Source organism: Equus przewalskii, chromosome 8 (assembly GCF_037783145.1).
Source record: "Equus przewalskii isolate Varuska chromosome 8, EquPr2, whole genome shotgun sequence".
Lineage (NCBI taxonomy): Eukaryota > Metazoa > Chordata > Mammalia > Perissodactyla > Equidae > Equus > Equus przewalskii.
In genome coordinates, this window is record NC_091838.1 from 50470545 (window position 1) to 50497366 (window position 26822).

Sequence of the window (26822 nt, forward strand, 5' to 3'; positions counted from 1 at the left end):
CTACAGTGATTTTCATATTACTGTATTTCACTGGTATTTTGTTAGTATTGCCTCTAGTTTTACACCTTCAATTCTCTTCAATTTAGATAAAGCATCATCTTCTTCACCATCTGTTAGCCTTAATATAATCATGCTCTTGACCCCTTCCTTTTATTAGATGCCCTCTTCAGAAATGGTTGTGTTCTGGGGCCGGCCTGGTGGCGCAGTGGTTAAGTGAGCATATTCCACTTCTCGGCAGCCCAGGGTTCACTGGTTCGGATCCCGGGTGTGGACATGGCACCACTTGGCACGCCATGCTGTGGTAGGCGTCCCACATATAAAGTAGAGGAAGAGGGGCATGGATGTTCGCTCAGGGCCAGTCTTCCTCAGCAAAAAGAGGAGGATTGGCAGTAGTTAGCTCAGGGCTATTCTTCCTCAAAAAAAAAAAAAAAAAAAAAAGAAATTGTTGTGTTCTGTTCTCCATTTTAAATGAAACCATCAAGGTGAATATGCTTTCCATTTTAAGAAAAATTAAACTTGCTTCCCCTCATTTTTAAACCATAATTTTACTTAAAATTTATTGAAATGATTTTGTAGTTCTATAATTTATACATCATAACTTTTAAGTTCTTTTAAATAAGGGAAAAGAAAACTTTCAGTTGATAGTCTGTTTGTATTTACTCTATTGAATCCTTAAGTCAATATGCAATGGAAAATAATTGTCCTAATTAATATCACTTTTTATAATATAGAATAATGATACTCTTTCAACTCACTTTTTAATTTTTATTAAAGTTACTATATTTTAACTGAAACAATTTATTTTTAGGGAAAAGGTAGGTTAACAATGTGGTACTAATATCCAAGAATCCAGTGGGTCCCCAGATTGAACAAAGTGCTATAGCGCAGACTAGCGGGAAAACTTAATAACTGCAGAAATGTTCACTTTCATTAATCTTGCTGGCTACTGTTTCAAGAGTTGTCTTTTATGTAAAAATTACTTGGAGAAATTTAATCTTAAAATGAAATTATGAATTAAGATAGGATAAAAAGTCAAATATTTATTATGAAGGCAACAATTACCAATTCTGCTAATCAATGTACAATTAAATTCTTCTCAATGTCTAATTTACTTTGGCAGCCAATCTTGTAGTTTTTTGATAAAATTTAATTTAGAACAGAAAGTTCATAAGACAAATCACATGCTTTGATGAGAAGAAAAGTAAAAACAACTCTACAAAAGATGTTCAGCTAATTGGTTACCTTTGATATAATTGCCTGACTCCCTTATACATACCCTCCCATAAAAAAGAAAAACCCTAAAAGTTATATTGTATTTTACAAAATATATTTGTATGAAAATTCAGTAATTAGTTCTTAGTTAACTAATATACTTATGTTAAATATATATTTACCTTCAGTGTGCTTACGAATATCAGTAAATATTTTCAATAGTCCAATTAACCTTAAATGGTTACTAATCTAACATTCCTAGCTATACATTTTCCATCTCCTCCCACTGTTTTTTTCTTTTCCGTGTTTTTATTTTGAAATATTTCAAACATGTTGGGAAGTTAGAGAATAATACCAACCAGTTCCACAAATCTTGACATTTTGCTCTATTTTCTATTTTTCTTTTTTTGAGATACAGCAGTTATCTTGAATACTCATCCTCCCACACATTTTTATTTGTATAGTTTAACTTTATACATATATACTGCTAAGCCATATATAGTATTATTTTGTAAGGTTTTTAACTTTACTGTATATTACACTGTATATATTTTCCTGAAACTTGCTTTTTATCTCTATATTTTGTTATCGCAAAATTTAGATTCATTTAAGTCTAATTCATTCATTCATTTTGACTGCTGCATGTAATTCTTCTGCATGAATATGCTATAGTTTGTCCCCTGTCATGTTGACTTTAGGTTATCTAAATTTTCTTCTAATAGAACTAGTGCTCAACCAAATCCGTGTTCATGTCTTCTTGTGCTTGCTTGAGAATTTCTTTCAGGTAGAAGTAAGATTTCTGGGTCCTAGAGTATGTAGATAGCCATTTTCAGTTTGACTAGATGTTGTAGAATGGCTCTTTAAACTGGTTGAAGTAACTGACAATCCTGAGAGGAATGTTTGTGAGTATTGCTTCCTCTACTTCCTCTCCAGTGCTTGGTATTGTCAAATGTTGCCAAACTGAAGAGAGTGAAATCGTAACTCCTTGTTTTACATTACATTGTTTTGCATTTTCTGATGAGGTTAAGCACCTTTTTATTTGTTTATTTTCCACTTGGATTTCTCTGCGGAACCGTATATTCATTCCTTGACCTATTATTCTACTGTGATGTTTGTCTTTTTCTTGTTAAACTATGGAAGTTCTTCATATATTCTGAGTGCATATCTCCTGTTAACTGTATACATTGCAATAAAACTTCTAGATCGTGGTTTCTCTTTTTACTTTATTTTATCTTATTATTGTACAATTCAAAAGTGTTTAAACATTTTAATACAGTATAATTTATTTTTTTATAGTTTGTGTGTTTTGTATTTGGGTTAAGAAATCTTTTGTCTTCCTGATTTCATAAAAATAATCTTGACATTTGTTTTAAAAGTTTTGAAGTTTTCCTTTCATGTTTCATTGTTTAATCCATCTGGGATGGATTTTTTTTTTTAATATGGTGTGAGGTGTGAATCTATTTATTTTTTTCTAGTATGGATAACCAGTTGTTCCAGCTATATTAATTGAATAGTGCATCATTTCTCCACTTGTTTGTAATATCAACACTGACATATATGAGAATCTGTTTCTAGAGCCTCTGTTATGGTCCATGATCTAGTTACCGTCTCTCGACTAATACCACCCTGTCTTAATTTCTATCACTTTATAATAAGTAGAGCTAATTCACATCAAACTGTTATTTCTCTTCAGAATTATCTTGATCTTTCTTATCTTTGACTGTTTTATATTCATTTTAGAATTGGCTTGATAAATTTCATGAAGAATGTGGTAGGAGTTTTCATTAAAATTGCATCGAACTTTGTAGATTTAATTTGGCCAGACTGACATCCTTGTGATATTTGGTCTTCTCATCCCCACAGAATGTATCTCTTCACTTATGTAAGAAAGTAATTCACTCCTTTTTTCTGGTTTTGCCATTAAAATTTTTCTAGTTTCACAAATTGAGTTGGGGAATTTTTCTTTTTTTTCGTCTCTCTATAATGCTTTGAATAAATTTGAGATTATTTATTTCTTCCGTGTTTGGTAGAAGTCAAATGTAAAGCCATCTAACACCCCAATTTTTGTGTGTGTGTGTGAAAGGATTTTTTAAAAAGTTTTCACTGTAGTTTGTGCTCTTCTCTCTCTCTCCCCCTTCCTTCTTTCCCCTGAGCGTATCCCTTTCTTATTAACAATTTTGTGATTGCCTTCATGCAGCGTCTGGGTTCTCCAATCCAGAACCAGGTCTTCAACTTGCCTCCATCTTGATATTTAGTAATATTGCAAATTAATATATTAGTGATATTTTAAATTAGTGATCGTGCAAATTCATGTATACAAACCAAGACTGTGGTTCAGTGTCTTATTACCAGACTGTGTCCCATTTGCCTAAGCCCATGGCTCCAGGGAATCTGTAGCTTGAGTTAGCTTTCTACAGCATTTTTTAAGCTCCTTTTATTAATAAAGAAGGTCTTGGGCATCAAGAAGTGAACCTAACTCCAGATTCTCATTTTACACGGAGCACTTTTAGCTCTTCTATTCCAAAAGAGCTATGCTCTCAGCCACTGGTGCCTGGTTTTTGACTGAGTGCACAGTGGGCCTGCAGCTTCAGCCCTACTCATCTCCTTTCACTTCTTTTCTATTTTAATTTTAATTGAACTCATTTATTTCTATAAGCTAAAATTTTGGGTGCAGAAACAAAAATCTTTCTATAAAAGCCCTATCTATATAGCAGAAAAATGTTAAAAGTTGATTTATATCAAGGCATAAAACAAACTACTTAAAAAAGTAGAGAGAAAATAGAGAGTTAGGGAAAGTAGAAGGAGGCATAGAAGTTCAAGTTTAGGCAGGGTGGTAGAGCTCACTGTAATTTTTAATTCTCTATAATTTCCCTGAGGCTTTGTCAGTTAAATTGCATTCTGTTTTTTTTTTTTTTTTTTCGCAATTGTGTGTTTTGTTTCGATAATTAGTAGAACAGAGATCTAAAATTTTTGGTAATATCGATTGCATGGCAATACAGTAAATGATTGTATTTTCAACTTAATTGTCTTTCATTTTCGTTACCATTTCCTCTCTTTTAATTAATATTTGGTATCTCAAATTGCAAAAACGTGGGAGATGAAAGCTGTTGAAATTGCTCCTCAATTATCTGATAGCTCAGTTTTCTAATTTAATTGGTTATTTATTGTAAGTTCATGGAAATCAATATTCAATGATCTAGCCACTTCACTTCTCCTATTTAATTGGTTGAAACCAGTTTTAGTTTCACTTGATAACTCTGTTTGATGCATACTCACAAAGTGAATGAATCTCTCAATACTTATGATACTGCTGTCTGTTTCTTTTCAAAGGAACTAGCTTACTACTAATATGCTATGAATAGCATGTTGAAGTTCAACCATAGGCAGTAGTGGTTTTTTTTTGAGCAATTACACAGATTGTTCTTTTTGACTTTCCAAATTGACTCTGTTCTCTAGTTTCTGATATGTACCTCAGGGCCTCCTACCTTTGATTTGTGCTATTTTTTTAGATACTGACTTCAGTAAATTTGATATATGCAAAACTTGGCACTTTTAAAATAGTTTCTTCAAGTAGCATCAACTCTGGTTAGCATTGTCATCTTCCCTAAAGACCTACCCTAGATTCCTTTTCTATCCTCTCCAGCCTCCCATCCCACACCTCTTGCCCAGAGCAGAGAAATCAGCCATTTTACCAGAAACCTGAAGCTCCCAGTACTTCTCTTTCTGGGTATAGATCTGTTCCTTACTTTGTATTTTGGCAAATATTAATCTCTGAATATAGCTGATAATGTTCAAATCACAGTGTAAGAGGTGTATTATATTTGAAGTGCCTCTCAGTTTAAATTCTTTTATCGGTAAGTTGGCTTCTTTTTTCCTTTTTGCCATTAAGGCGATAGATGGGTTAAGGGAAGCTATGAAAGGATGAAATAGGAAGCCTGAAGCTTATTACTTCAAGCCTGAAGGTACTTGGGGGAAAGTGTTAGGTATACGGAAAAGGGAAGTTGAGGAAAGCCTACCTCTTTTATCCTTGTACATTGTGGGGAAGGAGAAAGAAGACAGAGGTAAGGCCAGGAAATGATCAGAGGTATGTTCTAATCTCTTTCCAGGCTTTGACCCAGGAGGAGGATGCGTGTTGGCTAAATTGAAGGGCAGCTTTTATCCTTCTAAATATTTGAGGTTCTTGGAAGAGATCACCTTTCAGGATGCCCTAGCACCCACCTCCGGCATAAGTACTTCAGAGTGAACTCGGCAGTGCGTCATGGTTAGGCTAAGAAAGGGCCAGCATTAGCTTTCCAGAACTGTCCTTAGTTCCATTGTGGCATGGAGGAGACAAAAAGTAGCTGCATGTCCCTGTCACGTCACTCCCCCCATAATGAGGGATGAGGTGACTTTACAGAAAAGGCTGCAGAATGGATAGCTTGGGCCACAACTGAATAGAGGATTATTTAGGAACTAAGAGGAATCAGCAGCACCTTCAGAGCTGAAGTGAGATCAGGTCAATAGTGGAGCACAATCCTGTCTAAGTTGAGAAGAACCAGACCATGAATTAGATGAGCTGGAGGTTTCAGCAGCAGAAACCACACAGAACACCTATACAGTTTCTTGGAAAACAGTAAAGGAACAGGTAGAAATATCATAAATAGAGAATTTATCCAAAGGAGCTATTTAGCAGACTAAAATTTAGTGGGTGGCTTTAAAAAAAAATTTGGCTAGTCTGCTGTTGAGGAAAATTATATCAAAAATAGAGAAATAAGCTCCATTTCTTTGCAAGTAATTTTTCAAAGCGACAACAGCTAACAGAGAAGAGTTATAACAACTGAGACTTGCGGATGTTCCAGGTTAAATCTTCTTCTGTACTGCTGCTATCTCTTGAGAGGCTTATGGAAGACACTCTCAAACTTTCCTGCTTCAGCCTACAAACGTGGCTGTAGCTAGAGGTGCCATGTTTGCATTCATGGGGAATCTGGGAAAGTCTTGCTGTTTGTCTTGGGGTATCAGATGAATTAAAATTTCTGATTTCTGTTTTGTAATCCAGAAGCCTACTATATAAAGATTACAGTGATCTTTTAATTGCTTAAGGAATATATTTGAAAACCTGCGTTCCTTTTATAGCATTTATCATAATTGTAATATAAACCATATCTGTGCAATTATTTGTTTGTTACAGTCTCCCCCACTATGCTTTAAACTCACAGCAAAATCTCTGTCTGTTGAGCTGTATTCACCAGCTCTGGGCATAGTGTCTGGCACACACTAGGCATTTAGTGAATATTGTTTGAATGAAGAAATAATTAATGAGTTAGTGTTAATAGTTGTTTGTCCATCTATAAATAAAATGGAATTTTATGGGCTGAATTAGTTTTTATGGTAAGTTATAGCTTCACCCAAGTTTGTCTACTAACGCTGAATGTAGTTTTAATCTTTTGGGTTAATATAGTAAATGCGTAATATTCAGTGGTGTCCTGATAAATGCTAACAACTGGTTCTCTATAGGAAAAAGCCTTAATCTGTGGCATTTGCCAGTTCCTTTGTGTAAATAGACCCACCAGGGCTTGTTTCAAGCTAACTCACATTACTGAATATGGTGCTGAGAAGAAATGTGCACAACTGGTTCTTTTGACTCAGTGAAAGCTGGCTCCACAACAACACTGAAGGACTTTTACATGCAAGCTTTAGTCATGCATTGTTCTTCACATACAAAGACTGTGCTGGTGACACACATTCACTACAATATGTACTTTAAAAAGATTAGTTAAGGTAGTGCTATCAACTGTAAACGATAAACTCAAAAAGTTTCTGTAGCTCAACATAATAGAAGTTTATTTCTCACTACGAGAAGTCCACACTAGTGTGGCTGATCAGCAGACGGCTCTCTTCCAAGTGCTCATTCAGGTTCCCAGGCTTCTTTTTTGGGGGGCTCTTTTATCCCCTAGGGTCTTGAATAAAGAGCATGATGGTAGAATATGAGTATTTTTTAATGGTCATGGAAATGGCACACATCATTCCACTTATAATCCATTGGCCAATATGGCCATGACCATCTCTAACTACAAGGGAGATTGGGAAATGTAGTGTTCCAAGAGAAAAAAGAAGTAAGTTTAATAGCTACCAGGACATTTTACAGTTTTCTAGTCATGCGATAGGTTAAACTAATCAATTTACACTCTTGTCTGACTCATGTACACATTTATAAGCAGGCTGGCAATGATTAGAGGTAGAGTCTAGCAAATTGTTTTATCTGTGCAGAGTTAGCTTGATCTTATGAGCTTGGCTTGTTGTCTCATTAGCACCGGTCTCTAACCAGTAATTCTTCCCTTCTCTGAATTACTCTTTTATTTATTATCCCTATTTAGATGAAAATCACATAATTTTGCAGAGCTTTACATTTCTTTAATTTATTGTATGCACTTAACATAATTTTGTTTTTTGCTTTCTTTGACTATTTAGTGTAGCTATTGCATTTACCATTTTTATGGTTTTAAAGAGGTATTTCTATTTTACTTAGTTTTTTTCCTCCCTTTCAACTCCATCAAGGATGTTTGTGGAATGTAAGATATGGCAATAAATGAAAAATATGGGTCATTAGTGAAAATCCCGTTTTTTAATATTGCTATATTACTTTGAAAAATTTGGCATATTTAGAACTGAAGCTAATAATATCTTATAACTTTGAATCCTTTATGTCTTTGTATTATCAGAGCCTAAATGTTTTTGGTAATTATGAGGACCACCAAAACTAGTAGGCTCTAACCATGGTGATTTACAGGCATATATATTACTAAGATATTTTTAGCAGTCTTCATCGTAAGATACATTTGATGGTTAGCTTAATTGGTTAAAGGGTTCCATTAACAAAAGCCCTGTGATTTTATTCCCAAATTAGTTAAATTTTTTTCCATGGACACAGAATTTATCTCTAATAGACAGTTAGTGAAAATTCATCTCATAGCATGTATGTGTGTATGTGTTTGTGAGATGTAGTTCAGTCTCATCAATTTACAAATTAAGTTGCTATGTGTATAGAGGGCTTCTTCAAGTGAAAGTCTCAGTCCCCTGTACTACTTGAAGAGAGTGGATTTAGGCTTCCTAAGCTTTAAAGATAACTAAACGATTAATCTAAGAGTGGGAGGAAATAGTTAAAGAAGAAAAGGAAAGTGAATTGGGTATTAGGATAGAAGGATACTGGGAGCTAGCAGTTTAGGAGGGAGCATAGGATCTAGTCAGAAAAATAGCAACCAATATGGATGCCCAGAGAGTACAGGAAGGGTATTAATACAGAGTCTTTAATAAGAATCAAACATAATCCTTCATGCCCTACACTCATTTTTCTTATATTAATATCCACTGGGTGTTAACAGTTGAGGAAAACAAAGCCCCTAATGCTTCCAGGTCTTTTTTTCATTGTGCGCTGTGGAGAAATGATGCTATTACTATTTGTGTGGTGAATAGTTCATTCTGAGGTAAATTGTCAGGGTTCATGGCCTGACAGAGCCACTCTGAGGAGAACACAGGTAACCCATTCAACATATTGAGTTGGGAATTTCTCCCCTAACCAATATTTGTCTAACTTTATCAAGCATCAAAATCACTTGTAGGATTTGACAGAAAAAAAAAATCACAGATTTCTGGGTCGTGTCCCAGAATTTCCTATTCGGTAGGTCTGGAGTGGGGACCTATGCGATTGCACTTCTAATGAGTTCCCAGGCAATACTGCTGCTGCTGTCCCAGGGATATTCTTTGAGAATCTCTGCTCTAGAAGAGGTTAAGTAACCCACTTACCTTGTGACAAGTAATGAAGCAACAATAGGTTGTTTCTGCAGGTGTTTGTGATTGGATACTTGTCTGTCATAAATTCTCATTTCTGTTTCATTGTCAATTACCAGGCACAAAAGGATGTTATTCTTTAATACTCTTGAACTTATATTAATATCCTTGAATTATATATCATATAGCATATATTATCACTATAACACGAATAGTAATTTGTTTAAAATAACACAGAAAAGTTGAAATTCAAACAATTTTAGCATTATTTTGTGTCTCTTTTAAAAGAGATCTGCAATACCTACATTTGTCACAAGATGGCATCAAAAGCCTGAAGATCTTGGTTGAAATTTGATTTTTGAGACTACTGATGGGTTCGGTATGTTTATATTTCGTGTGTCTTCAAACCAAAAGAAATTTGAACTATGAGCTGTATTTTAAAAATCTGAGTAAGATTTTGGTATTTTCATATCCAAAATACTTTCCTATTTACTTATAAAAATAAAATAGTCACTTATTTTGATGTTATTGATGACTAATTGTTTTGGAAATCAATGAAACATAAATCTCAGTGCAATAATATCAGATATCATATCTCCTCCAAAAGGAGTTCAAATTAATTCAAGTCAGTAAGCGTTTAGAAAGTCTTACTGTTCTATGAGTTATAAGGACTAATTATGCAAATAATTATGCAAAGTCTATATCTTTGCACCCAGTCAGGTTTGAATTTAGTTGGAGATAAAAGAAATGTATGTGCAATTCAAAGGGAACAAACTAATAAAAAATGATCAAGTACAATGTTGTGTGATATGGACTATACAAACAATATAAACTGGAATAATGGGTGATTAAGCAAAAAATTTAAATGGTATTTTATAAAAACATCCTTGTGTCAGTTGAAAACACCATGTTGAATCTTTTACTTTAGTTATCTATATCATTATGGTTTATTTACACTATGAGAAAATGTTTAGCAATCTGGAGAGCTGTGTAAGATTCAGTATTTGAGTAAACGAAACATCAGAAAACACTCACTTGAAGTATGAACTCACCTTTCATTTCATGAACATATGATTTTATTTTTTCTGATTAATTGAAAAAGATTTTTCAGAAGAGGGTGAAGGTTTTCTGGTACACAGATCTTAGTTATAATATTCTTAGATTCCTGGAGTCTGAAAAGCATATCTATTAGAAAATTGAGTGTAGAATGGTGGTTACCAGGGGCTAGGGCAAGGGAGAAAAGGGGATTTGCTATTTCATGGGTATAGATTTTGAGTTTTGCAAGATGAACAAATTTTGGAGATATGTTTCACAACAGTGTGACTGTATTTAACACTACTGAACTGTGCACCTAAAAATGGTTAAAATGCAAATTTTATTTTTTATCACAATATCAAAAAGCCCATGTCCTCCTACAAATTATGAGTAATTAAATAGTTTTTACTGAGCATCAACAATTTTCCTAGCTTTATTTTAGCGATTAGGGTCTACTTAAAAGAAATGAAAACCCCCTCAAAAAGCCTGTAATATAATTGGTGATAGATTAACCTAATATTAGTAGGTAATCTACTGAAAGTCTAAACATCCACCCAGGCATTGTGCTAGACTATTTTTTTTTAGATTATTTCTAATCTTCCATCCTCAAAACAATACAGGAAAGTAAGAATTAACATTTCGATTTCTCTATTTTATCATTAAAGATGCTAAGTTTTATAGACGTGAAGGTTCAGTATTTTGTTGAAGGTTGCAAAAGTTCTAATCTCGCAGTTGGTATTTAAACGCAAGTCTGTCTAGCTTCAAAATCCATTTCTGTATACTACACTATGCCCCTAATTTAAAGAAAAACTAGTTAAAGAATACAAATAAACAACTAGTAATTTGGCAGTCTAGTTTGGTATTTCTACTGCCAGTAAACACTGTGTCTTTCGTTATAATTCTTGGACAAAAGTAGAAGAAAGAGTATGTGAATGAATTACTGGTAGCAGTTAATCTGGATTACATTCAGAAAGGATAACCATTTAATTGTTTTTGTTGGCTTGAATTGTTGTCTCTCTTTTTGTTTGTTTTTAATTTTTGGAAACACTAATTTCTTTTCCCTATGTATTCATATGCAGGTTATGTGGGTATGTAATTTGTGCCGAAAACAACAAGAAATCCTCACTAAATCAGGAGCATGGTTTTATAATAGTGGATCTAATACACCACAGCAACCTGATCAAAAGGTTCTCCGAGGACTGCGGAATGAGGAAGCGCCTCAGGAGAAGAAAGCAAAACTACATGAGCAGGCTCAGTTCCAAGGACCCTCAGGTGACTTATCTGTACCTGCAGTGGAGAAAAGTCGATCTCATGGGCTCACAAGACAGGATTCTATTAAAAATGGGTCAGGAGTGACGCACCAAATTGCCAGTGACATAGCTTCAGACAGGTAAACATTTTGCTTAATCTTTAGGTAAATATATTATTTTTAATCTTCTTTCCAAACAGAAATAAAAATACATGAGATGTTTAGGCAACAATGAATTGTCTAAATGTAATGCAAACATCCGTATGTTTTATATAAATGCTGAAACTGATGTTCAGGACTTGAGCTACTATGGGTTTGAACAATCTTAGGTTTGATGAGGAAGTGTCAGGTTATTAGATTTTCCAGAATAAAGTGAAATAAAACAGGGAACTTAGATAGGAGGTTATTGTCATAGCAAAGTCAAACTGGGATAAGAGCAATGGGAATGAAGAAGAGATGGTTTTTAAGATGCTTTAGAGAGGCTGGATTGAGGAGACTAACAGGAAGTGGAATTAAGAAAATGGGGAAGGTTAACAGTGTCTCCAACGGTTCTACCTTGGCCGAAAGGATGAGGTGGTTTTCCAAGCAGATACATATAGGTGAAAGGGTTTTATGAGTTTGATGTATCCATGGGCTAAGTGTTATTACTATTTTGGCTCAGTTCTATGGGCTTCTCCATGTTCAGAGTGTTAGACTTTTAAAATAGTGTTTATGGTTCTTCTATTTCTACCTTTGGAAGGGGAAGAATGAAAATTGTTCATGGAAAGATTATTTTTATATACCATATTCCTCTGTTTGAATGGAAAATTGAGAAGAAAAACTCTTCTTTATACTATTTCTGTTGTCTGGAAGTGGCAGGTACATTTCTGGGTGAACAAGTATAAAGTCATGCATTTGTGGAAAACAAGTCAAAACTGTACTTATAGGATGATGGGTTCTGAGCTGTCAGTTATAGATATAGATAACTGGGAGTCACTTTAGGTGGTACCTAAAACCATCACCCTACTGTGTTGCTGTGTCTTGGGAGAATAATAAAATGATGCTTGTACTAATTCATTTGAAACCTAGCAAAAGTGAAACAGACAGTGTATCCTATCTTTGGGTAAAACAGTGGTGATTTCATGGCTGGAATGCTATGAACACATCTCTGTGCAAAATCTTAGGAACCCAAGAATTTTAAGGTTAGAGGACTGTCTTAGATTGAGGTTCACCTTAAGCAAACAAAGATTTTAGTGCAAATAGTTTATTTGGATGGCAATCCCAGGCACCACGTGTAGGGGAGAGGGAAATGATCCAGTTAAGAGAAAGAACAGAATACCAGGCTCATTCAAGAGCACGTTGCCTCTTTTGTCAATTGTGTCTCAATCTTACTGTGACTTCTGGGAGACAGAGTATAATGACCTCAGAGTTCTCCTTTATAATGGGCAAGGAAGCTGGGGTATTTATCCATAACTCTCTTTATTATTGGTCTAGGGCTGTTCCAAGGGGATGTTAACTCTGCTTCTCACTGGCCAAGCATGTTCCTTTGACCAGAGAAAGCACTCAGGCAGAGTATTACAAATACAGTAGAAGACGCTGTTATGTAGGGAACCGCGAATGATGAGGCAGTGTAGGTTGAGACAGTAGCAGTGTCTGCTACAGAAGGACTTCAGAAATCAAGAAAGTCTGTAAAATGGCAACTAGAATGGTCAAGGTATATGAACTTGGATGAAAAAAATAGAGGATTACCAGTGGAGATAGGATTTGAAATGAATGAATGAAGGACTAAATAAAATGGGTAATGGGAATATACACTCATTCTTCAAAAACTAGATAGCTGCATGAGATAGTCTCCTTTGGAACTTAGGTTTAGGAAGAATAAAAGGAAATACTAAAACACTGGGTCACTTAGTAGATTATTAAGTTTTGGAATGCATATCATCAGGAAGTTGTGGATGTTAAAAAAAATCCAACAAATTTATGAGTAATTAATTCGTCATTGTAGGGAAGCTTGAAGCATATCTCTAATCTTTGAAGAAGGTGGTAATGAACAGATATATCACTTTCAATATTATCTGTTAATACTTCTTTCATTGACAAATTACTAGCCTGAATAAACAGTATAATCTGACCCATTGTGGGGAAGCAAGATATAGCAGTTTCTTTTTTTCTTTTCTCTTTTTCCTGGGTTCTTGGGCTGCAATTATGAGTAAATGTATAGTTTAATGACTCAAAATATCCTGTTTTTATATCTTTTCTTTCTGAACCTCATTTAAGTCAAACCAATAGCTCCTTTTGTTTATAAGAATTACTTTTAGTCAGGGAAGAAGTTAGCATTTAACATCAGATTTGGTAGTTATGCCTAGAAAATGGAATTGGTTGTAATTTGTATAAACTTTTATTTGGAAAATATTTTCTCTTCAAAAATAATTCAGTTCCCTTTGTCATAAGCATAAAAAATCTTTTGATTTATTATTTTTAAATGCAGATTCTACAGTATTGTGTTAGGCATGTATCTATGAACCCTTTGAATTCTTTCCCCTAGAGCAAAGGGTCAGTGAACTTTGCCTCTGGGGCCATCTGGCTTGCCACCTGTTTTTTATAAATAAAGTTTGGTTGGAACACAGCCACACATATTCATTTACTTATTGTCTGTGGCTGCTTTCAGCTACAACTCCAGAGTTGAGTAGTTACAAGAGTCCATAAGGCCCTCATAGCCCAAAATATTTACTCTCTGATCCATTATGGAAAAAGTTTGTCAACTCCTGCCCTAGAGACTAGTTAGATCTCAGTGCTGCTGAATTTTCTCCTTTCCTTGCTCATTTTCTTTTGTTACTCTTTAAATTATTTCCGTTAGGCTTATTTTCTTGGTCCCCTCCCTCTCTCCCTTTTCTCTGCCTCTTTCTCAACATCTCTCTCCTTTCATACCAGAATGAGTCTTCCAGCAGTATTTGAGTTGGACAGTGTAATGGAGCTACCGATAAGGAATGTAACTCCAGTTTGAAGTATTATTAGTAATTTGTTTCTTCAATACCATTCTTCAATAAGGTATCTTCAATACCATCTCATACAGTGGCCTCAAAAAGAGAAGCTTTGGTTCAATTAAATTTAAATCTCTATGGACCTAGAACTATGTTTGAGAGATAGAAAAGTATGTTACGTGTCCTTCTTTTAAGGAGCTTTAGTTTAATCTTTAACTACATGCTACAGTAATTTTGACCTGCTTTATGATTTTTTGCTTCTCTCACAGGTTTTAGCACAGTGCTTTACATATAGACGCTTAGTGTTTATTGAATGAATGAATACTAAGTTGGCCCTAGACCTTAGCTTTGAGTTAATAAGTATTTACTTAATTCATTTATTCATAAAAATGGCAAATGTTTATTATGAATGTAGATGCAAAACATTGTTAGAGGTTTTCAATTCAAAATGAGTTTTGAGATAACCATGTTTTTGTTATGTGCAATTTGCTTACCCGCTCCCTTGCTATGTCTCCTGGAGTGCCCCGTGGCTTCTCAGCCTTTAATTTACAGACATATAACCTGATGATCTTATTAGAATATAGATTTTAATTCAATGGGTCTGAGGTAGGACCTGAGAGTCTGTATTTCTAACAAACTCCCACGTGGTGCCAATATTGCTGGAGCAGACCTGGAGCAAGGCACAAAGGCATCTAGAAATATATTAGGAAGGGAAGCACCAGCTCCTTTAATGGCTCAGTGGCAGTTGTCCTCTATAACACTACCACTTGGAAACATAAGACTTAGTGAAGCTTTGTGGTTCTTAGAGGCAACATAATTCCACATTTTGGTCTATTGTTCTGACACATTTATTGAGTAGGGGACAGAAGGTGGACGCCACGCCAGCTACCTGGTGGCAGTTTGACTACATTCATGTAGCTGCAAGCATCTGATTGCTTTACTATGACATCTAGAGTCATTATGCCTGAGCATTTACTTACTTAAATATATTTTATTTTTTATAAATTATTTATTTCCCCTTTATTATACAGTTAGGAATATATATGTCTATCTTAAAAATTATATGGATGGTTAGGATATTTTACCTCTGAATTTCATTTTCAGGGTATTAAAAGGGATGTTAAAAATGTATTCTTTTACTAAGAGATCTTGGGGTGGAAGAGGGTTGTGAACCACTGGACTAGAGGATCTAAGGGTGGGATCTAGAGGAGGATGAGTGAAATAACCATTTTTAAAACTGTATTTTTTGTTAAGAAAATGAAATTGCAGAAAAATGAAAGTTAAACTGTATTAAACATTTAGTTGATTTTTTTACATTTGAAATTATTTAAAAATTGTATGCTTCATAATTTTTATAGTTGGCAATTAATGAAATTTAGGAAACAATTATTTTTTTCTTTTATGTAATATTTTACTATTTATTTAGCACTTCCTAGAACATTGAGAGAAGTTAAAAAGTAAGAAATGTTATGGCTAATTTGTATAGTGGAAGAAATTGAAAAACTGGAAGTCAGAAGATATGGGTCTTGTTCTCACTTCTTCCCGTTACTGTTATCATTTGTAGATGTGTATCTTTTCTCTGTATTTCAGTTTTCTCATCTCTGAAATAGGAAAGGCAGTCTACCACATCTCAAAAAGACCTCCAGTTCTAAAATTCTTTATGTTGTATTTTAAGGTTCTCCTCTGTGGTATAAACTTGAAAGTATTCTCTTCCATTTTTTTCCTCTCCTATAACTGATAGTAATATGTTCAATTAATAGAGGATTATCTTTATTCATATTATAACTGCTTAGTACAATTCATTTATTCAACAAATATTTATTGAAATTCAATATAGATATTACTTGTTACCACATGGTTCAAATAATTTCCCTATGATTCATATTTAAAATTGCATATATTTGACATGTTAGGTAAATCTTCAATAAGGACATTTTGACTCTGATCTTTTAATTATATTAATGCAATATTTCTTTCTCTATTTTTTCTTACTTCCTTATTCTATTGTGAAGCAAAAATTAACATGTGATAGGAAAAAGTAAAATATTTGCATTCTTTTAATGGACTATGAAGCATTTTAAGAAGCATAGCTACAAAGAAATAATATTTTATAGGCATTACAGATTCCTAATTATTTGTTTCTACATTTTACTGCTTAAATAATGACACTTAATGAAGGTACTGAGAGACTTCATTGTGATTTTGTCAGGAATTTTAATTAGGCAAGAGTGGAAAACTAAACAGTGTCATATGACTCAGTTACATCCCCGTGCATTTTGTTAGAGGGTGAAAAATGCTACCAGATGTAAGTGATGACAAGAGAATGATAAAAATATTCAGCAATTACTTCGAATCTAAAATGTAAAGTTTTAGGGCAAGTTAAGTATAATGAATATTTTACTGGTTTGGTAATCACTGTAATTTTTTTTTATCGTCTGTTACTTGTGGCCTTCCAAGTATCTTTGTGACATTTGATTGTTTTAAAGTAAAAGTAATAATTGAAATATATGCTTAAGACTTCTGCTTCCAGTATTGATGGAGTAATAGGGGCTGGATTTACCTTTCTACCTGAAACATCTGAAAAAAAAACAGACAAAATATTTGAAACAATGTTTTTTAATAAATTGGGCATGAGGCAATGAAGGAGAGTAATATCTGAGAGATGGGAAATAAATAAAGTGAGCCCCTTGCTTGTCCTAGCATACTGCCTAGAGAGAGTTTCCAGGCTCTTGCACAGGGAGAGAAGTATACGCAGAGCCCACGTGTCTTCCTGAGTTGAAGAGAAAACCTCAAGATTTCTAGAATATTGGGTAGAGTATTTTATAAAAGCTTGTCTCAGCATTGGAAAATAATTAGTTAAATTGGGCAGTGCTCTGGGACAGAATAACAAATCCTAAAAGAAAGACCTGAAAAGATCAGACCATTTCTAAGTAATTTAACTGCCTCCCAGAACAACTTTCAAGAAGATTTATAGGATCACAAAAATATCCAGCACCCAACAAGATAAAATTCACAGTATTTGGCATCCAGTCAAAGATAGCAGGCATACAAAACAGCAGGAAAACACAATCACTAATGAGAAAGTAATCAGACACCAGACACCAACCCAGAAGTGACACAGAAATTAGAATGAGCAGGCAAGAACATTAAAATAGTTATTATAATTATATTTTTATAATTTTAAAAGTAGAGACATATAAGATATAAAATAAATACTAAACTGAACTTCTAGAGATGAGAATTATAATATCTCAAATAAAAAATACACGTGATAGGGATAATGGAAAATTAGATACTGAAGAAAAAAAGACTAGTGAATTTGAAGACAAATTAATAGAAATGATCCAAAATGAAACACAGAATGAAACTTGAACAAAATAATCAAAAAAATGAGTGTTATGAGCTCTGGAACAATATCAAGTACTTAATATATAGGTACTTGGGGTCTTTGAAGGGGAGGAGAGCATGAAGAGTACTAAGAAAAATTTGAAGAAATAATGGCCAAATTTTTTTCAAATTTCATGCAAACTATAAAACCATAGTTCCAAGAAGCACTACAAACTCCAGATACAAGAAATAGCAACAAAACTACAGCAAGGCACAATCAAATTGCTTAAAACTAGTGACAAAGAGGCAATCTTAAAATCAGTCAGAGAAAAAGACATGTTTAGGTATAGACATGTTTACAAAGATAAAGACAACAACAGATTTCTTATTGGAAATAATGCAAGAGAGAAGAGAATGGAGCAAACACCTCTAAAATAGGGAAAGATTATTTTTTTTTTGAGGAAGATTAGCCCTGAGCTAACTGCTGGCAATCCTCCTCTTTTCGCTGAGGAAAACTGGCCCTGAGCTAACATCCAGGCCCAACTTCCTCTGCTTTATATGTGGGATGCCTACCACAGTGGTGTGCCAAGAGTGCCATCTCTGCACCCAGGATCTGAACCGGCAAACCTTGGGCCACCGAAGCGGAACGTGCGCAGTTAACTGCTGCACCACTGGGCCAACCCCAAAGGTTTTTAAAAAAAGCCATCAACCAGTATTCTATACCCAGTGAAAATATCTTTTAAAAGTGCAGGGAATAAAGACTTTTTCGGACATAGAAATGCTGAAAAAATTTATCACCAGCATAACTACACTGTAAGAAATGTTAAACAAAGTCCTCTAGGCAGAAGGAAAATTGTACCAGATGGAAATATGTATCTATACCAAGAAATGAAGAGCAATGGAAGTGATAAATACATGAGTAAATATATAATCTTTTAAAAAATTATTTTAAATATCTTTAGAAGATAATTGACTAAGCAAAAATAATAGTATATTTTGGGGGTTATGCTATATGTAAAATAAAATACATGATGACAATGGCATAAAGTTTGGGAGGGGAGAATTGGAATACACTATTGCAAAGTTCTTATAGTGTACATTAAGTGGTATAGTATTGTTTGAAGGGGACTATGATATGTTAAAGATGTGTACTTTAAACCCTAGAATAACAAAACAAGAGTTATAGCTTATGAATCAACAAATGACATAAATGAAATACAAAATATACTCAATCAAAAGAAAGCAGAAAAAGGAGGAGAAGGGAACAAAGAACACATCACACAAATAGAAAACAAAGAGCAAGATTGGTGGATATATCTAACCATATTGATAATTATGTTAAATATAATTTGTCTAAATATCCCAAGGCACAGGTTTTTAGACTGGCAGTAAACGAAGAGCCAACGGTATACTGTCTACAAGAAGCACACTTTAAATATAAAGACAAACATAATTAAAAGAAAAAGTTGGAAAAGGTATACTATGCTAATACTACTCATAAGTTGGAGGAAGCCGGAGTGGTTATAGTCAGATCAAAGTAGATTTCAGAGCAAACAATATTAGTAGAAATAAGGAATGTTACTTCATGATGATAAAGAGGTCAGTTAATCAACAGGACATAAAAATTCCAAATGTTTATCTATATTAACAGAGCTTCAAAATACGTGAAGTAAGAACTGATAAAACTACAAGGAGAAATAGACAAATCCACAGTTATAATTGGAGATTTCAATACCCTTTTCTCAATAACCAATAGAACAAGTGGGCAGAAAATCAGCAAAGGTATAGTCAAATTGAACAACAGTATCAACCAACCTGACTTAATTGATATTTGTAGGATAATCCATTGAACAACAATCTTCGTTCGTATTAGGGGTACACAGAACAGTTGCCAAGATAGACCATATCCTGGCCATTAAACAAGTCTCATTAAATTGAAAGGAATTCAAGTATTAAAAAATATGTTCTCGGGGCTGGCCCGGTGGTGCAGCGGTTAAGTTCACACGTTCTGCTTTGGCGGCCTGGGGTTCGACGGTTTGGATCCTGGGTGCGGACATGGCACCGCTTGGTACGCCATGCTGTGGTAGGCGTCCCACATATAAAGTAGAGGAAGATGGGCACGGATGTTAGCTCAGGGCCAGTCTTCCTCAGCAAAAAGAGGAGGATTAGCAGTAGTTAGCTCAGGGCTAATCTTCCTCAAAAAAAAAAAAAAAAGTGTTCTCGGATCACAATGGAATTAAATTGGAAATCAGTAACAGAAAGACCTCTCGAAAATCCCCCAATATTTACAAGCTAAATAACACACTTTTAAGTAACCTACAGATTAAAGAAGAAATCAAAAGAGAGAATAGAAAACATTTTAACTTTTATTGAAATGAAAACACAACCTCAGAATTTGTAGGATGCCACTAAAGCCATACTTTGGGCAGAATTTATAGCACTAGATATATATATCAGGAAATAAGAAAGGTCTCAAAGCATTGATCTCAGTTTCCACCTTAAAAACTTGGAAAATAAAAGCAAATTAAATAAAAGCAAAGTAAACGGAATATAGGAAACAACAATGAAAGCAGAGAAACAGTGATAGAAAATAGAAACAATGAAGCCAAAAGCTGATTCTTTGAGAAGATTAATAAAATTGTTAAACCTCTAGATAGACTAATCAGGAAAAGAAAGAAAAGATTCAAATTACCTATATCATGAACAAGAGAGATAACATTACCACTGGCTCTAATGATATTAAAATGCTAGCAAGGAAATATTTTAAAAAACCTTATGCCTATAAAATCAACAAGTTAGATGAACTGTACAAATTCCTTGAAAGATATAAATAATCAAAGCTCACTCAAGAAGAAATGGATAACTTGAACAGCCTTATATGCACTAAAGAAATTGTATTTGTAGTTTAAAACTGTCCCGCAAATAAAACTACAGACCTAAGTACATTATTGGTAAATTCTAACAAAATTTAAGGAAGAAATAACGCCATTTCTACAGAAACTCTTCTAGAAAATTAGAGGATGGGGTATTTCTCAACTCTTTCTCTTAATCAACATTATCCTGATGCCCAAACCAAAGATATTTGAAGAAAAAAACCAAACTACAGATCAACACCCCTCATAAATATAGATGCAAAAACTCTAAACAAATTTAACAAACTGAATTCCTCAAGATATAAAAAGGCTAGTAAATCATGATGGGATTATCCCAGGAATGTAGAGTTAGTTTTACTTTTGAAAATCATGGTAACTCTCCATTTTAATAAAATAGAAAAACCACTTGTCATTTCAATATATATAGAAAAATCATTTGATGAACTCAGCATCCATTTTTTTTTTTTTTTTTTTTTTTAAAGATTTTATTTTTTCCTTTTTCTCCCCAAAGCCCCCCCGGTACATAGTTGTGTATTCTTCGTTGTGGGTTCCTCTAGTTGTGGCATGTGGGATGCTGCCTCAGCGTGGTCTGACGAGCAGTGCCATGTCCGCGCCCAGGATTCGAACCGACGAAACACTGGGCCGCCTGCAGCAGAGCGCGCGAACTTAACCACTCGGCCACGGGGCCAGCCCCATCAGCATCCATTTTTAATAAAAACTCTCAGCAAACTAGGAGTAGAAAGGAAGTTCCTCAACCTGATCAAAGACATGTATGATGATCCTGTGGCTGACATCATACCTAATGGTGAAAGACTGAATACTTTCCCCTTAGATCAAAAAACAAAGCAAGGATGCCCACTTTCACCATATCTATTCAACACTGTAGGTGAGTTTGCAGTCAGTGAAATAAGAAAAAAATAATAAAATAAAATGTATACCAGCTTGAAAAGGAAGAAATAACATCCTCTTTATTCCCAGAGAATGTGATTGTCTATATAGAAATTTAAAGGAGTCTCTAAAAGTGCTATAAGAGTTTAGCAAGGTTACAGGATATAAAGTCAGCAATCAGATAACCATTTCTAAATCCTTAGAAGGAACAACTGGGTTACGGAAATTAAAAAAAAATAAGATTTATGAGAGCATTAAAAATATGAAATACATTTACATTAGCACCAACGAATGATATACATTTACCTTAGCACCAACAAGTTGAGTATAAATCTAACAAAATATGCGCAGGATCTGTATGTTGAAAACAATGAAATAAATAAAAGAAGCTCTGAATAAATGGAGAGATAAACTGTGTTCATGGATTAAAAGATTCAATATTGTTAAGATGTCATTTCTCCCCAATTTGATCCATATATACACATAGACTATAAAATTCATATAGAAATGTTTGGAATTACCAAAACAGCTTTTAAAGAAGAACATAGTTAAAGGCCTAACACTACCTCATTTGAAGACATTATAAATCTACAGTAATTAAAACAGGATGGTATTGGCATAAAAAAAGACAAATAGATCAATGAAACAGAATGGAGAGTATATACATATAGACTCACTCATATTGACTACTAATTTTTTTACAAAAGTCAAAATTCGATTCAGTAGAGAAAGGATAGTCTTTTCAGCAAATGGTAGTGGGACATTGAATATCCATTGAAAAAATGCAATTTGAAGCTTACTTTTTTACCATATAAAAAGATAACTGAAAATGGATCATAGATTAAACATAAAACCTACAAGTATAAAACTTCTAGAAGAAAATATAGAAGAAAATTCTCTTGACCTTAATTTAGGCTAAACCTATAAAGTTTCTAGGGGGAACTATCCTCCAGGGGACTATCTTCATGACTTTAGGGGAGGCAATGATTTCTTGGACGAACACAGAAAGCACTAATCATAAAAGGAAAAAAATGACATTAGGTATCATCAAAATAAAAACTTTTGATCATCAAAAGATACTAAGAAAATGTGTAACCAAGTTATATTTCAAGAAATTTGAAGAGAAAATATTTGCAATCTATGTAGCTTAAAAAGGAATATAAAGAACACTTATAAATAATAAAAATGAAACCCCTAAAAAGTGCAAAAAATTAGAATAGACTCTTCATAAGAGAAAATACACAAATGGCTAATAAAGACACAAAAAATGTCCTACGTCTTTAGTCATTTGGGAAATGCAAATCAAGACTACTGCAGTGAGGTATTTTGATGCATCCACTAAGAAGACTACAATTTAAAACAACAACAAAAAACCTGACATCACAATGTTTGTGAGGATTCAGAACAATTGGACCACTAATACTTTGCTGGTAAGAGTGTGAAACACATGAAATGGTACAAGCATTTGGAAAGTGTTTGACAATTTTCTTATAAGATTAAATATACACTTACCCTGTGACCCAGTAATTCTACTCCTAGGTATTTACCCAAAAAAATGAAGTCATATGTCTACAAAAATACTTGCACAATAATGTTTAATAGAACTTTTATTCTTAGGAGCCCCCAGACGGAAACTTCCCATTTGTCCATCAACCAGGAGAATGGATAAACAAATTGTGGTATATTCAAATAAAAGTATTATTCATCAATAAAAAGAGAGAACTCTTTACATGTACAGAAACATGGATAAGTCTCAAAACTGCTGTGCTGAGTGAAAAAAGTCAGACACAAAAGAGTACATATTTTGTGATTCCATTTATATGAAATTCAAGAAGACACAAAACAAATCTATAGTAGGAGAAATCATAACAATGCTTTTGATGAGGGAACTTTCGGGAGTAAAGGAAATGTTCTATATCTTGACAGGGATATGGATTACTAGTTGTATATACTTGGCAATAGCTAGTTAGTGTTAAACTTCAGATTTGTGTACTTTTTACTGAATGTAAATTATATTTCAATAAAAAAGTTAAAAGGGAATTGTGTTTATAGTTGCTACATTAAAATTAAAAAATTTCCCCCCAGTTTTATTGAGATATAATTGACATATAACATTGCATTAGTTTGTGTACATTATAATGATTTGATATATATATATTATGAAATGATTACCACAATAAGTTTAGTTAACATCTGTCACCTCACATAGTTACAATTTTTTTTTCTGGTGATGAGAACTTTTAAAGTGTACTCTCTTATGTTTGCTGCATTTTTAAATTGCTGTTTCATTGAAATTTTATTGGAACAGTCATGTGTCATTTAATGATGGGGATACATTCTGAGAAATGCGTCATTAGGTGATTTCATTGTTGTGCGAACATCAGAGAGTGTACTTACACAAACCTAGATGGTGCAGCCTACTGAACACCTAGGCTATATGGTACTAATCTTATGGGACCATCATTGTATATGTGGTCCATTATTGACCCATACGTCGTTATGCGGTATATGACTGGGCTAAGTGTTTTAAGATTTATTGTGAAATTGGATCAGAAATCATAAATTTTTCTTCATAGTCAGCCTTTCAACAATGACTCGTTTCAAGATTCAGAGATGCATATAGTTATTGAATGCTGTTAGTAGACTTAGAACCAAACCAGTTGTATTTAGAATTTACTAAGCATGGATTACATATGATTTACAGACTTTGTAGATTATTTCTATGAGCTGTCCTATGAAGCTGGCATAATTCTCGTGAATCTTATTCAAAATGGTTATTTGAGATAGGTGATGAGGGAAAAATAACATGAAGATGACAGAAAGAAGATAAACAGATGTAAAGGGAAATAATGTTTAAAAAGGAATTGAATTATACTTAAGAAAGATTAAACAATAAAGAGCTAAGGAACCAGAAAAGGTAAAACTCTGATGGTTGTCTTAGGAGAAAAAAGAATCTTAACAATTTGGAAGCAAGTGGCCTCATAGTCTTTATTCCTAGATATTTCTTATATTTTTTAGAATATCAGATGAAACAAAAAGGCAACAAAGATGGCTATCCATTTGGTGCTACTTCCAGCGATTTATGCACATTCAACAAATGCTTAGTGTAGATGATAAATGAGTAAAAACTGTAATACTAATGTCTTTCATGTGACCGATGTAATTTCTGTAGCATGTTTGTCTTTTATTGGCAGAATGACCAGCCAGTAGACTTGAAGATATATAATAACATGTTCTCATATAGCCAATGCTTAAGATTCTTTAAGAATATATGAGCTCTGAAGACAAATTATGTCTCTTTTTTAAAAAAAAGATGTTTAAAATATTGTGAGAATTTGTTTGGCTATTTAGAAGTCAGTCTGTTCTCTTGGGATAAATAACTTTAATAATTTTAATGTTAATATTTAGGTGAAAAAAATCTTTATTCCTATTTTCAACTGAATTAAACTCGAACCATTCTCAAGTTTCCTTCAGTTAAGTGACCTATAAATAGAATTGCAATATGTGCCAGTTTGCCTAGGACAGTCCCAGTTTACCACTGCTCTCCTGGCAGCCTGCAAAAGTTGGCATTTGTCCTGTACTTTTTACGTGAAATATTTCATTATCAGTTGCAATAAAATAAGCTAGGATGAGATTGCTAGGTCTCCACGTTGTACTTACAGCTCCTGACATGGTTTTGTTCTGTGTGGGATGCACGTGCAGTGATCAGAGTTCTCATCTGAAATACAACTGGCAATAATCCATCTTTTCCCAACTTTTCAGACACAAGATAGCTAACATTTCTTTTTTAAGAACAAGATGCAAGGCACTTGCTGACAAAACAAAGTGTGATTGAAAAATCTCTGGTGGTGGGGAGAGAAGTATTTGACATTGCTGCCCCACTTGCCCTTTGGTGTACATGACAGTTTTGTCATGGCTCATTCTTTAGCATTTGAGATGCAGGAAGTAAGATTTGTGGGAGACTTTGGAAATTATTGATTAGGTGTATGTGAAATAAGTGCAGGAAATAGAGGCTAAACAATCTTGTTGTAGAATACATAGAAAGTACTCTGGATGTTTCTCCTACAGTGGTATTGTCATGTATTGTATAGTGTAAACCTACAACTGTTTATATATTTTATTATTTGGTAATTTAAAAAACTTTACAATAAACATTTCATCAGCAAGGGCTAAAAATGAAAATGCATTTTTATTGATGAATGTGTAACTTGCCCCAAATTTTTGTTTTGTTTACTATCCACTAGAGCAGAGGGCTCGTAGTCATTGAACAATGAATTCAAAAATGATACTAATATCTGGTGAAGAAGTAACAATATCTATTTCAAAAGTTGGTACAGTTATTTAAGAAGACCCAAAGATGACAAAATGATACTTACAGATACAGAAGGTATATTTTACATGTCACTCTGTGAAGCATGACTTTTCTTTAACATTAAATGACTGCTCTTTAAAATTGATTTTAGACATTTTCAATTCCAGGGTTTTTTTTGTGCACTTAAAAAGTAGATTATTAGCTCTATTAACAGAAGAACTTCATTGACATTTTAAAAAGTATTTTAATAGCAGTGCTTATCAACTGTGAGACATTGAAAATTTTCTCTACAAAAGCGGGGGAAGAATTGAATAAATTAAGCAAATTTCGTGATGCAAGAGTCATGTGTATCTTCATCAATGTATTCCTAGCACCTGGCATAATAGTTGATACATAGTGGTGCTCAGTGACTAATTGTTGAAATACTGAATAAATGGAATATAAAATAGCTTAAGGAAAAAGGAGGATGAATTATAAGGATATTGGAGTGTCTGACAGAACCCCAGAAAAAGAATGAGGATAGACCTTATGAACGATTGGAGTTATGGACTCAAATACTATAAGCCTATCTGTTTTACTTTTCTGTCTCTTCAAAAACAGTTTACATTGCTCAGCTGTTCTCCAAGGGGGGAAAGATGACCATCAATAGAAATTTTTTGAATAAATGAATGAAAGGAGTTTCTTATTGAGAGAAGTACATTATTGGCATATATATTGTACGTAACAATTGGCAATTTATATGATAAGTTAACTTAAATAAAAGGTGTATGGAGAGAAACAAAACTTTGCCATGAAAATACAAAGTCTAAGATGGTTGAACTAGGATTTTTGCTACTTAAGGTTGAGATAGATAGAACATGAGTTAAATTCTGCCATTTGAAAACTGTTAAATGTCTCACCATTTGACTACATAATGGCACATATATAAAAAGTATTTTAGGATGGGCTGTATGCTTTTTGGTCTGATATTGGATATCAAAATTGATCTTCCCAGTAGACCATAAGAAAATCACCCTGTCTAAAAAAGGACGTAAATAGAATTTTATGTTTCATACCTCTTAAACTGGGTACCGAGACAGGAGCAACAACTTCTGAACTCATTCATAGCATATAATTCTGTTATCCATTTTTTTCTGATAATAAAGCTTACCATGACTTTGATATTTTTAAAAAGTTTCTTACCTTTCTTCATAGGTTAGAAG

At 33.8% G+C, this 26822-nt stretch overlaps 1 protein-coding gene across 34 annotated transcripts in view; it reads left to right on the forward strand.

The window, feature by feature from the left end:
* RIMS2 (regulating synaptic membrane exocytosis 2) overlaps positions 1-26822 on the forward strand; it is a 573066-nt gene that overhangs the window by 177632 nt on the left and 368612 nt on the right. For all 34 annotated transcript variants that reach the window (XM_070630747.1, XM_070630761.1, XM_070630775.1 and 31 more), the window contains one exon: positions 11091-11401. In XM_070630747.1, coding sequence (XP_070486848.1) covers positions 11091-11401 — 311 coding nt within the window. The remainder of the gene's footprint in view (positions 1-11090; positions 11402-26822) is intronic.